General features: G+C 42.9%; 1 protein-coding gene across 1 annotated transcript in view; it reads left to right on the forward strand.

Moving 5' to 3' along the window:
* SYNE2 (spectrin repeat containing nuclear envelope protein 2) overlaps positions 1-16208 on the forward strand; it is a 177190-nt gene that overhangs the window by 133310 nt on the left and 27672 nt on the right. Inside the window, exons 94-101 of the mRNA XM_068192175.1 lie at positions 198-345; positions 1077-1171; positions 2419-2653; positions 4047-4241; positions 4973-5098; positions 7094-7249; positions 10786-10944; positions 11879-12045. Of these exons, the coding sequence (XP_068048276.1) occupies positions 198-345; positions 1077-1171; positions 2419-2653; positions 4047-4241; positions 4973-5098; positions 7094-7249; positions 10786-10944; positions 11879-12045 (1281 nt within the window). The remainder of the gene's footprint in view (positions 1-197; positions 346-1076; positions 1172-2418; positions 2654-4046; positions 4242-4972; positions 5099-7093; positions 7250-10785; positions 10945-11878; positions 12046-16208) is intronic.

The raw sequence follows: 16208 nt of genomic DNA on the forward strand, positions 1-16208 counted from the left end.
ACTTGATTTTTCAGTGGGTATTTGTATTCCAAGTCACTTGAAGCAAAACCTGGATGTTCCTAGGGGAAGAAGGGAGCAAAGTGCCAAGTGAAACCCCCATGTGTTAATTTTATTAACCACCACATTAGAGCACCTGTAAACATACCCAGAAAAACATCCACTAACAGAAGTTTCTGGTTATTCATTTTGTTTTACAGTATGCTTGAGGGAACCCAAAATGATGAGAAGAAATTCTTTCAGAAATGTGAAAAGTGGATGAAATTCCTAGAAAAAATGAAAGAAGCTTTAAAAACAGATATTCCAGGACGGTTTGAAGAACTGCAAGAGCAACAGAGAGTATATGAGGTAAAGCTAACTCTAAAAATGGAAGCATCATTTTGAATGATGAAGGCAGGGGGAAATCACTAGAAAATGCTGTGCCTTTTGAAATTTAGATCTGGGCAGGATTTTACAGAGCATTTCACTCTTGAAATACCTATTAAGGTAAAAACTCGGAAATATGAAAATCCTTTCTCAAAGGGACAGATTCCTTTTTGCAAGGATCAGACCTTTAGGAGTGCGTCTTCAAGTGCTGTGTCATGGAAGTCCTAAATTTCTCCAGCCCTGAGGTGTACTTGTCTGCTTGTCCCAGAACACTGGAGCCTGTGGCAACTAACTGGATAATTTGCTGGAGACCTAGCAGCAATCTTAACAGATTCTGGAAGAAATGCATTCAAAATAGTGTTTTCACAGCATGTTTCTGGTTTGACCAGTTGTTAGATTATAGTGGAAATCTGTTTTCTCTGGCATTTTTCCAGACAGTTGCTATTTGTTACAGAGAAACAGTCAAAAAACTTTTAAGTTTCAGATCTGTATCATCCAGCTCATGGTGGGGTCCACTATCACATATGTGCAATATCCTCCTGGTATCCAAAAACTGTGGAATCTTAGGGTGCATTTGACACTAGCAATTGAAAAAAATAGAGTTTTCAGCTTTTACAATTAAATAAATGTTGTCATTCTAGAGGAGCAGAAGCAGCTTTCATAGCAAAGGTTGTTCACTGAGTAGTTAAAACTTGTTCTCTTGGTATTTTCAGATGCTGCAGACTGAGATTTCCATAAATCAGCAGACATTTAACTCTATCATAGAAAAAGTTCTACTCTCCTTGGAATCTGGAGAAGCAGAGAAAAGGTAATTTATTTGGTATTCTCCTTAAAATCTTGGTCATTTAGAGAATATGCTGTCTTCCTTGGAATTGGTATTGAATCTTTGCTCTTATGAGGACATAAATCCACATTCCTAGCTGGGTTCACTCTTTGAATGATCACCTGTCACATTTTGCAAAAGCATGAGAAGGTGCAGTGAGAAAGAAACACAGGTGCCCTGGCCAGACTGCATTTGGGATAGTAACAGGCTGGGCTGAAAACAAAAATAATTGCTCCTGAAGAGGAGCCTTTTGTTCTGTACCTGTGGTTGAGAAGCTGCCTGTCCACAGAGCATAGTGAGGATGCTGCATATGAAGGATGCTCTCTTTTCCTGCACCTCTCTGCTTCTCAGAGTGCAGAGGTGTGGACTATCCACATTGCTCCTGGCACACAGGTCAGGGCATTGAGTCACTGGCTGTGAAACCCCGAACATGTGGTCCCTAAACCTGTTTTTTATCAGTATGATCTTACACCTTTCTCTTAATCAATGTAAGCAGGTAATGTTTGTGAGCAGGGGTTCAGCTGCCTCAGGTATTTGGGGTGAACACATTTCCTTCCTTCCCTGCCAGATCTTGCTGCTTCCAGAGACTTGGCAGGACACTGTGTGTGCTCCCCCAAGTATGAAGTCCATAGTTTGGCTTAAAACTGCCAGGGAAGGTAGGGCTACACTAAGCTGAGCTGCTGGATTTTTGTGTTTGGAACTACCCACACAAAGGCAGGGGTTTGTGTGAGAGTGAATCAGGGACAACGACCTCCTGCAGAGAAGCAGAATTGATAGGTGGGGTTGCCTTAACCAACCAGCCAGATCTGCTGGATCATCTGACCACGTTGAAGAAGAGACAAAATAACTGCTTAAATGGGTTCAATAACAACACAGTTTTCCATCGTACAGATCGATTTTGCAGCGTAATCAGTGACCTTGTCTCACTTGGATTGACCTTTTTGTTCTTCAGAGAAGTGTTTAGTGCATATTGTGTCTGATTGCTGTACTATGTATGTTGCTATACCACAAGTGCAAGATTGACTTGCCTTACCCTCTTTTGTATCATGTAAAAGGTTGTTTGGATTGCTTAAGAGATGGAATACAGCTGAGCTTAGGGCTGCGAAGAGCTTTCTTGGATTTGTGGGTATTATAATTGGAAAACAATGTTGCAAATGGAGATCCGTCACCATTACTATAATGTGCAGTCTTGAGATCAAAATAAATTAACACTCAGCCCTCATAATTTTCAGGACAGAGTTTATTTCCAAGCTCACACTGCTGAAAGAGCAGTGGCAGAATGTTATCCGGATGGTTCAGCAGAGGAAGAAAGAAATCGATGGACTCGTGAGCCAGTGGCAGCTCTTCAGGAGTTCCCTGCAGAGTCTCAGCAGATTCCTTGATGACACAAACAGCTTCCTTGCAGCTGTGAAGAGCCAGGACTGTTACAGCCTTTACCAGCTTAGAAATGTAATTCATGATTTCAAGGTACTGTGTTTATTTCTCATAAATCTAAAATGTGTGGGCTTTTTCCCTCAGATTGAAACAACTTCTGTGCAGTCAGGTAAAAAGCTTTAAAATCACATGTTTTCTTGGGGGAGAAATTGTTGGTGATACTTTTTCCTTAAAACCGAGCACAGATAAGAAAGCAGTGACATTGCAAAAGGCTCATTATACTCAGAAACTTCTTGATCAGCATTGCCATTTAGTAGCCTTGCATGCTTTAAAAATTTTATGGATATGAAAATGGAAATTCAGGGTGCCAGATGAGACAGACACACTAGTCAGCAGATAACCTATAGGTCTGTGTGCATCTTACTGACATGACTGCTGAATTCAGGCCTTTTATTTTGCCTGAAGAAAGGTACTTATGTGGCAAGACAGGCCATATAGGTCCTATGTGTGCAGGGATAGGCAGGAGAGGCCAGAAACAAAGGAAAAAAACACTTGGAAGGGTATCTCTTCACTCCAAGATACACAAACCTGGTGAGCAGTTCTCCAGAACAGTGAGTTCTGCATTTTACATGCAGTGGAAAAAATACTTTCCTTTGTTAATTTTGGATATTTTTGTTTTGCATTTAGCTGTGGACCTCTGTTTTATAGGAAGGTAGAAACAAGCAGTGAACTTGATGGTTGTGTAAGGCAATCTAAAACCTTCTAAATCATACTATTGAATGCTATTTGCACAGTCCAAGATTTATATTATGTCCCCACACACCTAGCGTTGATGGATTAACAACACACTGCCAGTATTCCACTTGGTGCTTGCCCTTTTTATTTCATCTGTATTTCTACCTGCTGTGTAAAGGTGATTTTCAGTAGATTTTACAACTTAGTGGTCATGCTTTTTTTCTTAGTGAGAAAAGCCAGAAAGTCTTCTCCCTCCTACTCCAAATTGCCCTTTTCCTCCTGTTGCTGCTCTACAGAAAGAAACTCTGATTGTACCCCCTTGTGTTAGGGATCAATTTTTTGTGGGCCAATTATTGTTGATGGCTTACTTCACTTGGAGTACATCATGATAAACAGGGCTGTTATCTCTGAAAAAATGAGCCTAAGATGTTATGTTAGAGGTGGTCACAGAACTTAGATTGTATTTTTTGGTCTGAGTAACTCATACAACTGAATTTCCAACTTTTTTGACTGCACTTTCACCCTAGAGATGTAGTCTGGGGAAAGCCTTTGTAGAGTTTTATAAATCAAAATATCAGAGAAAACATGATTTTTTCTGAAATTAAGCACATAGGAGATCCATTGAATACTCTTTCATGACTATGAACAAAGTTGTACCTTGTGAGTCATCTTCCCCAGTGAAATACAGGGAAAGCACTTCTGTAACTTTCTAAGAACAGCTTAGAAAGTTAACTTTTTTTTCCTTTTCAAGAGTAAGGCAGTGATCCTTCAGAGGTGGCAAGCCATGTACACCTTGGTCGTCGATGTCGGGGAGAAGTTGCGCGCTGTCTCCGATCCCGACACCAGCGCTGCTCTCCAGGAGGAGCTCAGCCAGTTACAGCAGCGCTGGGGGAAAACCCAGGCCCTGCTGGAGAAGAAGAAGATGCAGTTCAGTGGCACCCTACAGGTGGGTGATGCCCTCCCCACGTGCCGCTCTGACATTGGGTCTCAGGAGCTTCCCTGGCCCGCCATCTCCAGGGCTCAGCTGCTGCTCACTGCAGGGGCACTCTGAGGGAAGTGCCTGTCATGTGTCATCAGCGCTTGGGGAATGCTAAAACTGTGGTCCCCTGATTCTCCAAAGGAAATTGGGTTGGATTCCATTTGTTGCTATAATGGATGTTCCTGCTCTGATCGTTCTCAAGCTCTCCATGGCCTGCTCAAGCTCTCACTCCTGCTTTGGGCTGTGAAGCTAAAATTTAGCTTAGAGTTAACATGACTTGTTCCTCCTCATGTTGTTGAACAATGACTTCTAAATAGAAGGGCCAGTCATATTTATTTCCTAACAGCAGAGAATTTGCTTTCATGGCTAGGTAGAACGTAAGGTGTGTCTTAAAATTGAATATTGTGACTAATACAGTCCAAAACGCATGCTTAAAGCCTCTTGGGCTGAACAAAACAAAGTGAGCAGAACTGCTCTCTAAGGCAAGCCTTAAGTAGGAGAGGCTTGAAGTTCTGTAAATCCAAGCACCAAATTCTTGTGGGTGGCACTATGTACCAAAAAAGAAAATTCAAAAAACCAGAGCACATGATAGATTATTACAGTGGGTTGAAGATGCTATTTTGTATCATATCCATGTGGTTCATATGTCACCATAAAGTATCCTCAGCTTTTGTATTTCCTTGGGTCTCCTTGAGCAGACTTGCGACCGCTTTGAAAAGCAAACCAAGGAACTGGAAAGCAGACTGCAAGAGCTAAAGGAGAAAGTAAAAGATCCACTCCCTGTTGAACATGAAGAGCTCCACAAAGCCAAGGAACATATTAAGGTATGAACAGCCATATTGTATTTAAATTGATGTAGTCTTTGCACAACACCTCATCCTTGTAAAATCAGTTTTCCCTCTTACCTCCTCTTCAGTGACACTGAATTTCTCTCCTTTACGCCATCCTGATTGCTGCCCATCTCCAAAGTCCAGCTGACCAAGAAGATTGAGTAGTGGTAGTGTTTGGAATTTTTTTCCTGCTTCTGATCCCTTTACAGTCTGAATTTTAAAAATAAGTAGTTAATCAAACAAAAGGGAAATAGATGCCTTCTCTCAGCTCAGTTGGCTGGTATCCCATGACTGAATCTCCCTTTTTGTTTCCCAATCCATTTTGCACAAGGAGCTCCTCAGGGAAGAGACCTTGTAATTCTGCAAAGCACCATGCATACCTGCAGGATCAGGGAATAATTAAAGAGAAGGAAAATTAAGAGTAAGGGAGTGGCAAAATTCCTTGCAGCCCATAGTGCACCTTGAAAATGAAATGGCAAGAAAAACATTTCTAGTGGATAGGAGACATTTTGTCTGGAGTGGTCAGTCTTTCATCATCCCTTTATGAAGTGAATTGTTGACCTGTGTAGTGGGAGCAAATAAGCTTATTAATGAGCCAAGGCTTTGAACTCATTATCAGCTGTCTGAAATCTTCTTTATGAGTGCTGGCTGCCTTTCCCACAGCAGCAGCCTTGCTGTAGCCCTGAATTATCTGTGAGATGGAAGCACACAGCTTCTGCCTCTTATCCCAGCAAGAGAAATTCAGCTGCAGAGGCAGCAGGGTCAGACAGTGCCAGTGCAAGTGCTGCTAGTAGGTGTCATAGTACAAAAAAGGACTAAAATGGCATGGCATGCTCTTCCTGCTTTGCACTTCTATCTGGAATAAAGCTATTTTTCTTTCAGCCCTGGACCTTACATAAGGCTAGCAAAGTCCCATGAAATTCCATAGTTAGCTCTGTAATTGCTCTGCATTTGCCCTTTGTTAGGAGACATAAATGCATGTGTGCACATCTGTAGGAGTACTGTGATCTCAGGTAAATTTTAGAGTCAGGTTTGCTTGGTGTTTTCCTCTAGTGTTGAAGCTAGGTCTAAGACCTGTGAAAATCCTCACAGGGTTTAGACCCAGCACACTTCTGACACAAACACTCATGGTTTTTTTCCCCTTTAAAATGAGACAAATTGTATTCTCTCTGAGAGGTTTTTTGGGGGTTTTTGTTTTGTTTTGTTTTGTTGTTGTTTTGGGGGTTTTTTTTGTTTGTTTTGGGGTTTTTTGGGGTTTTTTTGTTGTTGGATAAGCCAGTGACACTTCCCAGCAGCTCTTTTGCAAAATGGGACCTAGGACCTTGTGTGTAGTGTCATATTCCCCAGCTGCACACTGTGCCTTTTAGGTGAGAATTTTAATGGTGTTAAGGAAAATACGTAACTTATAACAAAGAGGAAGGGGAGTTGAGGGAGCAAAGCAGAAAAGAGAGCCTATTTTCTGTGAACAAGCAGTTTAAAAGCTCCACATTCCTCACAAATCTGAGGAAGTGCCTATGACATCACTCATTAGAGAAGGCAACTGATTTGATTTTTTTTGTGTGTGTTTAGAAAAATAACCTGAAAATGGAGCAAATGCAGGTGGAAAGCAACTTATCCAAAGCAATTATAACAGGAATAAAGGAAACGCTGAAGCAGTGGGCCATGTGCCGGCCTGGGTGTGAGAGCCCAAATGCTGCCCTGGAGCACGGGGAGCCGCCGGGGCCAGGCTGCGTCCCAGCGCTTTGGGATGCAGAGATGGTGCCGGGGGTCAGCCGGGGCACTGCCGTGGGCTCCAGTGGGGCTCCAGTGGCTTCCAGTGGGGCTCCAGTGGGGGTCCGGTGATCCTGGCCAGCCCAGCCCCACCGGAGATCACAGCACAGGCGGCTGCACATTCCCTGCTCTCCTCCCCCACAGGCCAGGCTGGGGATTAGCGAGCAGGTTTGGAAAGCCGAGGAGCTTAGTGCCAAGGCTTGTGCGGTTTCCATGCAGGAGCTGGAGCAGTCGCTGGCAGACTGGGCCCACGACATGAAGGAGCTGCAGGCCATGAAGGCGGAGCTGGCACACCTCATCCTCACCGAGGACATGATGGTGCTCAAGGAGCAAGTGGAGCATTTGCACAGGCAGTGGGAAGAGCTGTGCCTGCGGGTAAGTGTTCGCCTCCTCCGGGGTGTTGATAGCGGGCCGGGATCCGTGGGGCCGGCAGGGCAGGGCAGGGGGAGCGGGGCAGGACTGGGGCTGCTCCTCCGGGCTCGGCTCCCTCTGGCAGTTCTGGGTGGGAATGGGGCTGCTCCTGGCCAGGGATGGAGTCCACCCTTTGTGTCCTGGACAGGCTGCCCCGGGTGTTGGTGCAAACCCTTTGTGAGGAGCGAGTGTGGGACTGCACGGAGCCCAGCTGCAGCTGTTTTCTGGAATAGGTGCCTTTGTTCCGGGCTGCCAAAGGCAGGGAGGGATAAGCACGGCAATTGCCTGAGGGCACGGAGCAGGGAGAGGAAGAGGGAAGCTGAAACAAAATGCCAGCAGAAAGGAAACTTAAATGTGTTTAAATACTAACTCCTCGGGTTTGAACACATTGAGAACTGACTTGTCTTCTTTGTAGCAGGAAAATGCCGTGAAACATTTGTGTTCTTTGTGGCTGGTTGCTGTATTACACTTAATTTAGTGTTGCATGTAAAATTGCTGGGGAACATTTACAGCAAAGTCACAAGGACTTGATTCATTAGGTTATTAAGCAGTTTGAGTGTGTGTTCACTTTGCCTGATAACAGGATTGGAAGAGGTCAAATACTTCGGGGTCTTAAGTTGCTTTGCGGGGCTCTACACACCAGCAAGCCAAAGTCTTGCATCCCTTTACTGACAAGTATATAGCTTTTATTTTACAGTTTGTAAAGAAGTATTGAAGCCTGTCAGTATTTTGTTTCTAACCCTTACACAGGCAAAGGTCAAGCAGTCTTGGTGGGGATGTTGCCAGAGTAATGAACAGCTGTGCTTATTTCACAAACTGTGTTGTGATGAAATAGTTATTTGATTTGATTGAAACAATTAATTTTTTCTTGCATTGCAATGAGAAAGAAGAATTTAATTTCTTAAACTGGACGGCTGTTCTACAACCATTGTTTTCTCTGCTGTTTTTTCTGAACTCTGAAAATAATTCCAGAGACATCCTTTCCTCTTCTGAGAAATATAAGCCATTATTTTTTAAATCAAAATACCTGAACCATTTTCCTAATGGATGTCTGTAGCTAAGCTTATAAATGAGAGAACTTCATTGTTTTTAAATGTTTTGGTGAGCTACTGAAGCCTGCTGTTCCCACTGTGTTGAATAGCCCTTAAAATTAAAATTTTTTTATATATGCTCTACTACAGTCTATCCAAATAGTAATTTCCTGTAGTAATTTAAGTTCAGATTTTATTCAAAAATTCAATTTTAATTTCCTGAGGGAACAACATTGAGTTCAGTCTGTCTTGGAGGAAGGAAGGAGGTGACAGTAATGTAACTGTGTTAGGCACACAAAATCTGTAGTGGGAGGAATCTCTTGAGTGCTCTAGTGGAGGGAGATCCTGAATGTTTGCACAGCCCTAATGAGCCTCAGGAGAGCCCACAGTGATGCTCAGTGCTGGACACAGGGTAGGGAGAGCAGATTTTATCAGCTCTGCTGTTGGCGTGACTGCTTCATTTTGGATAACAAAGTAGAGTCAAGATGTATTGTGTGGAGGAAAGTGTGCAGAATAAATGCAGGGAGGTGAAAGAGCCGCAGCTGTCACAGCCCTAGGACAGCCAGATGCCTGTGCTCAACTGGGCAGGGGCAGACAGGCAGAGGGAGCAGATGCACTCAAGGGATTAGCATTTACAGAGCTGCCCTTGCAAGGTGCATGTAGGTCACAGATTTAACCATTCATCCCAGCCAGCATCCCATGGGGATGTTATTTTAGCCTCCCTTTGGAATGCACACAATGCTCACACCGATGGGTGCGAAATAGGGCTGGTACCAGGGCAGCTGGGCAGAGGAGAAAGTGCTCAAAGCAATGGCTTGAATGATTAATGTTCCTAGAAGCTAGTCTGGGATTTTTTAGGTTGTTCCTGTTTTTTACCCTCAGCCTGTATTGCTTAGCCAGCTAAAAGGTGCTTCTTGCTCTTAAAATCCTGCCTTGCTCTGTGCTGAGCAGGCAAACATGGATTCAGAATCACAGAAGCATTTAGAGCTTGTTTCGCTGACAAGCAGAGTCTGTTCTTCCACTGACCAACTCTTCTCCATACATGGGAGATGCTGCAAGTGGTAAGGAAGGATGAAGGGTTTCACCCTCCAAACCTCTGAGGTTGAGGGTCCATGGGAGCATCCCAGAGCAGAGACACTCTTAGAAACTTTCTGAGGTCCCAGGCATCTCCAGGCTTTTTCCTATGGAGAACTTGGGAGACTGTTTCCCTGTGTCTCCAGACAGTGCTTTCATCCTCGTCTCTTTGCTTAGATTGTCATGAAGGATTCAGAAATCCCTTTCAGCTCTCCATCCCCTCCTTGGAAACGAGTCAGAATTTAAGGGACCAAAGCAATGTGGTCGGAGATGGCTTGGTGCCTTCTGTTTTGATCCTGTTACATGGAGCTGGTCTTGCTTCCACACTACACACTTAAACTTCACTCTGGGGTACAAAATAGTGTTAGATATTAGTCTAGAAGAATCAGTAATGGAATTTTGAGGAGTCATATGCTGTACAAAGTGCATGTGAGATGTGAAGAGGGAGTGTTCTCTGCCATGGGGAGATATTTAGAGTGGCCATTTACAGCCAAGACAAGCAAAATGTTATGCACAGTCTTTAGACAAAATTTATTGGTGAAAATTAGGGGTTACTCATTTCTCTTGCTTCAGCAGAGCTTGAACCATTTTTCCCTTCCTTTGTCCCATATATCTTAGCACAGGAATCCATCAAGGTAAATAAATAAATAAATACATATTTGAGAGCCCTAGGCTAGAGACAGGTGCTATTAGCTAGTTAGAAGCATGACCCTGCTTATTTCTGAGATCTTGGAGCAATGATAATAACTCTGCTTTTTCATGCAGTATCAGACCTTAATTGCTCAGTCTAGACAATTTGTTTATCTATCCTGGAAAATGTATTTTTGATGCAGGGGAAAAAAATCCATAGTTTTCAATGAAAAGGATAGAGTCTTGATGCTTATTTTTTGGAAGTTCTCCAATTACTGGTGGGCAAATGGAAAGAAAAGAGGAAGGCTTTTATAGAGATAAAATAATTGCAGTCAGTAGTTACAAAGTTTCTCTTAAGAGTGGCAGAAAAATAAGAACTTACCTAGGTGTTATTTCTCTTGGGGCCATACTAAACAGTATATAGTAATTATGTACTTTATATTCCTTCTGTGTTTGACATTTTCAGGTTTTCGCTGAGTTACATTTAAATTATTATATAAGCACATTATTTATAAAGCTGTCATTCAGTTTCTTTCTTCTGAGGGAGAGAATCTGGTATTTCCTAGTCAACTTTTTGCTCTGCTATCCAAAATAAGATGTAATAACAATCTGCTTGATGGCTTTGGAAAGGAAAGTAGGCTACTTATGACTGCTTCTGCAAAATGGAATAAGATCAAATGCAGAGTAGAAATTAGAAGGCTCATAATTGCTGGTTTCCTTCCTGAAAAAGCTGTTGCTAGAATTTGTGTGTGTGCTTTTCCATAGGTGTCCCTGCGGAAGCAGGAGATCGAGGATAGGCTCAATGCCTGGATCGTGTTCAATGAGAAGAATAAGGAGCTGTGCTCCTGGCTGGTCCAAATGGAAAGCAAAGTGTTGCAGACTGCAGATGTTAGCATTGAAGACATGATAGACAAATTGCAGAAGGTAAGTAGTAATGCCCCTTTTCTTCAATTGCAGTCAGATAACTCATTACAGAGGCACCATTCCTCATGCATTCCTTGCTTAGTGGAAGTGATACATGATGTGAAACCAACACACGGAGGCTTTTGTGAGATGAGCTTTTCTATCGTTAGCTCTTGATGTTCAGACTTGGAGTTTAAAGCAGAGCAGAAATGCCACTGGGACTGCATTTAGTCAGTGTGAGCTGTGGGGGTGAGATCTGGGCTGTTGGGGTTTTGGGGCACACATGCACACCCAGCACTGCTCAGAGTTGGGAGCAGCTCACTGCTCTCACCACCTCCATCATCCACACCACTGGTAAGCAGAGGGCAAAGAAAAGATTGAAGGATGGGGTAGGTCTTATGCCTGGTGAACAAGAAGTTACCACAACGAAAAATAAAACTTAATTCTGCCCCTTCCCCCATGGTAGTTGGTGCTTTCTAATACTTGTGTATTAGCTTGATTTTAAAGAATGTCATTATTGTTCTGCTGTTCTTCCCCATGGCTAAAATGTCTCAGCATCTAATCCCAGATTTCCTCTGGATAAGAATACCAGCAAAATAAAGCCATCCTAGACTCGAATTTGGGTTCTTTTGAGGTAGCTTCATTGAAAAATGATGTTAAATCAGGAAAACAACAGATAAAATTAGAACATTCAGTTGCTATTTTTAGGAACACTTGCAAGTATTGGCTGGCACTTGCAAGTCTTTAAGCTGCTTATTTTTTCATAGATTGTGAGAGGGCTTCTTCACTGAGGTTTTCTTTTTGTCTTCATTGAGAGCTCTACATGCTAATGTACAAACCTCAGCCAAACCTGACTTCACATCACACACGTGGGAAAAGAAACACATACTTTTGTTTTCGTACCATTGTTTTGTTTTGCCCTGCAATTAAAGCAATGTTTGTGTATGTTTATCAGGACTGCATGGAAGAAATAAACCTGTTCAGTGAAAATAAGCTTCATTTGAAACAAATGGGTGATCAGCTAATCAAGGCTAGCAACAAGAGCCGAGTTGCAGAAATAGATGATAAACTCAACAAAATCAATGATCGCTGGCAGCACCTCTTCGATGTCATTGGAGCACGGTAAGAAAATGATTTTCAATGTTTTATGTGAAATAAAAGTCAGAGGCTTGTGTCCTTGACCATCAGAAACAGAGTGACATGACTTTCCAGTTAAGTTGGAATTTATTACTGAGAGTCAAGCTGAAGGGAATGTTTTTCTTTTGTAACTTATTGCTGTATTATGACACCAAATGTCTTAATTTATCCAATGGTAGAGGGCAGGGTGTAAGAATTCATATAAAATAAAATTTTCATGATGGGAGCTTTGTAAAAGGAAGAGTCAAAGTGATCTCTCCATTCCATGTGTTGAATTGCAACCTAATTTTAAGGCAGCTTGGTAGGAGTTCATTTGGGCTTTTTAGGAGAGCCTCCTATTTTAACACAAGCCTCTCTTTCACTGTATGTCTGAATGCAAAGAATTTAGGAAGAGATTCTATTTTGTCTCTGTAGACAGTCAGATTTATATGATAACATTCCTTTTTTACATTCACAAGTGTTTGAAATTTCATTTTAATACCAGTGCTATTTCTTTACTCAGTCTCCCTCCTAAAAACAACTGAAAGACCATATGCATTTCTTTTAAATTCAGGATTTTCTGTATGATGGTGAAGTGGAAAATACTATCAGTTGAAATTAAAACCAAAACCTGCACAGTCTAGGCAACAACCTCCTCTTAACGGATTAAGCATCTTTATTATACTTGACAGAGTTAAGAACATCATGATCATTTCAGTATTAGCCTTACTGAGACGATCCTATTTCATTATTATCTCTGAGTTTCTGCCACAGCTTGGGAGGAGGATACTGGGCTGGTCTTGCCTCCTGCCGAGTTTATTGGTAATCCAGAAATAATAATGCTAATGCCAAATTAGTATTGGTCTCAACTTCTCTCCCAAGGTTTTGTTCTGCCTGTGATCACCCACTCTGGGCTCTCAGCAGCTCTGTTGCTCAGTTAAATTTGGGACAGATAATGCTGGTGGTTATGCTGTGACAATGTAGTGCTAAGTGTGCTGGGCCTTAATCAGGAATGAGATCTGAATTAACGGTGACACACGAGCTGTGAATGATTAAGCAGAGCTGCCTTCTTAAGATCTGACACTGCAGATAGACTTGCAATGATTGTCTCAAGGTGTCTGTTTTTGATCTGGTGTAGGAAAGCAAGCTTCACTTTAGCAATAGCACTTTTTCTGTTCTCATCTGATAGTAATGTGTCACTTTTAAAGCTTTTTTATGAGAATTTTTTGTTCTGCTATGTGTTGGTTTTGAACTGTAGCAATTTTTAAGTGCAGATTAAAATGCACTGTTTTAAAAGTGAGGTAAGCATGGCACATTTCTGGTAATCTTTAGGAAAACATGCTAAAGAATTGATGGGGCATTTAGAGAGACATCTGGCAACTGTATTCCAGTACTCTGTAACAAATACTTGTCTACCTGGTATGTCTTAAATATTTACCTTCAGGCAAGTGTGCAGTGGTGCTTTACATTATTTTTACATTATTTTGGATTAGCATTTTACATTATTTTGGATTGCAATACTGGGATAACAAAGCTTCCAGTATTTGGTATCTAAGTGGATATTGCAGCTACTGGGGAATTGATGTGATGCTTTAGGATTGTTCCTGTGTTCTTAATTCCAAAATGTCTGTAATATGCCAGCTTCTACTTGTGATTTCCACCAACTTGGTGCTCAGGACCAGGGTAATGAACTGGAAGCACTTGGCAAAATGTGATTTTTAAGCAGCTCCCTTGGTGGCCCGAGATTATCAGGCAGCCCTGTGGGCTCTGCTGGTGCCCTCTGAGTTAATACTAAGAGAGGTTCAGCATATGGCAGTGTTTTGCAGCACCTCTCCTCCCTCCCCTAATCCACCTTGCTGGGGCAGGCTCTCAGCTGCTCAGTCATAAGTAACCACCAGGCCAGACACTCACAACAGACTCTGAATACACTTCTAAGAGTTTATTTTGCCCTACTATAACCTTCCAACTTTCTGCTTTGACTTTGCTGCTATGGTGCTGGCTTGCCACTGAGATTTGATGTCTGAAGGAATTAAATTAGACATCAGTTGACTGAAATGTCCACCTCACTCAGAGGTGTGCTTTGGGGCACTCAAGATGAGGTTCCTCCTGTGCTTTTGAGTAGCCTCTCTCAAGCTCAGGTGGTGGTGGGGAGGCAGCAGCTCAACCCATCACCAGTGTGACACAAATTGGGCATCTTTGAGGGAGAGCAGAGAGGAGCAAAGAGCCTTGGGCTGCAGGCGAGGTGACCTGCGAGTGTGGGTTGTGATGCCCTGTGCTGACAGACTGTCGCCTTCCTTCTCAGTTTGCTTGTGAAGAAACTGCTAAAAAAATTGTATTGAGACTGTGTTGAAAGAACACATGTAAAGGATAGTGGCAGAATTTTGTTGTCCCTGCTAGATGAAGCCATTGTAGTCCAGAGATCCTCTCACAGTGTGTGGAGGCTGGAGGGAATGGTACAGGGCCTGTGCCTCCAGTGCAGCCCTGCAGAAGAGACTGGAGCACTGCACAAGTGCTGCCACCTCTGCAGACCTGTGCAAAGCCCTTTTTATTGGGCACTGCTTCATTGCTTGGGGAAAATAAGAGGAATGGAGGAGATGCCTCTGGGAAGGAGTGCCAGGGGGCTTGGAGGGTTTGAGGGTAGGGGAATACTCCTGGAGAGAAGTGACAAATTTTGACTGTGATGCTGAGAAAACCATGTCTTTCTCCTGAAAAAAATGTTGCGTGTAGGAACTTATTTTCACAGCACATCCATGAAATGAGAAGGTGGTTTTGCTCCTGTCTTTTCAAGTTAGTAACTGTGGCAAGTAAAATAGAAGTGAAAATTTTCTGAAGTTTCAGGTACCCAAATCTGTGACCACTTGAAGCTCTTTTTTTGACAACTATTACAACTCCAACAGTTTCTGTTAAACACACAGTGAGCTGCTACCTTTATTTGTACTTGCACCCGGCTCCCAGTGGCAGGGCAAAGACCAAATTTCAGTATGTCTTCATGGCAAGCCAAGACTTGGGAAAGAGGTGAACTACAGAGCCAGGCACTGAGTTGGAGAAGAAAATGTATATTGAATAGCTGTGTGTTCAAAGCCAATTCTTCGTTTTTGGGCATTGAATCTGTCTTGTAGATGGGCACTTTTTGATCCTTTGGTTCAAGAGTGAAAAATAACCTGTATCCACAAAGGAATCTAATTGAGTTATATTGCCAGCTTCAGTTCTGTGGTTGTTGATGTCCCCAAGGCTGTCCCTGCGACCTGTGTAAGATTTTATCTTCTTTGCAGTGCAGTGTATGGCTGTGTGATACCAACATGTAACCAAACCAGCCTGGAAGCCAATGTATCAATGCAGAGAATTCCTCCTGATAGCTTATTTCACCTTTTTAAACCAATAAACGTCCTGGGACAGATGGGCAAATTAGGTGAGCTCCCCATTTAGTCCTTCAAGTGATTCTCTTAGTTCATGGTGACAAGCTCAGATTTGCCATATGGCTGCACTTGCAGGACTTAACACTTTCATTATCTGCCTGTGCTCAGCCTGTGTGGTGACAAAAGCTTTGCCTGTGTGTTGCACCAAGCCACCGTCTGGCTGCAAACTTGTAAGAGTCTCAAAATGTTATTTATCATGGGATGAAGTAACCATCAAGGCATTAGCATGCCAGGAGAGGAGAACAAATGAATTCTGTTCAGCTCAGAAGATAGTCTTACCACGGCAGGTTTGTGCTGACCTCTATGTTGAGGGATGGGGAATACAAACATACTAATATTCAGAAAGGGAGCGTTGTGCTGACTGTAAAGATGGATACAGGAAATCTCTTGCTTTTGTTACTGTAGCAGTAGGAGGAGGAGTGCATAGGCTGCATGGGGGTGGTAGACAACCAAAAACCCATGGAGTGGGATTTACATCCTCAGTATGCTCTAGAGCAACCCTCCTGGGCCATGCATTAACAGGCAAGGACTAGCAAGGAACTGTGTTGTGCATGGCCATGTTCCCTTTCCTGAGCCATCCAGCACTGATTCTAACTCCTCACTTTGCTTCCCAGCCCGGTGAAAAGGGGATGTTTTCCTTCTGTGTTGCTGTTTGCTTAGTGCCTGCAGTCAGGCTGGGGGAGCACCCCATGTCACTGGAGGCTGTCTGCACTGCCTGGGGCTGTGCAAAGCTTTGCATGCTGCTTGAGCCTT

This window comes from Anomalospiza imberbis, chromosome 6, assembly GCF_031753505.1.
Source record: "Anomalospiza imberbis isolate Cuckoo-Finch-1a 21T00152 chromosome 6, ASM3175350v1, whole genome shotgun sequence".
NCBI classification, from domain to species: Eukaryota; Metazoa; Chordata; class Aves; order Passeriformes; family Viduidae; genus Anomalospiza; species Anomalospiza imberbis.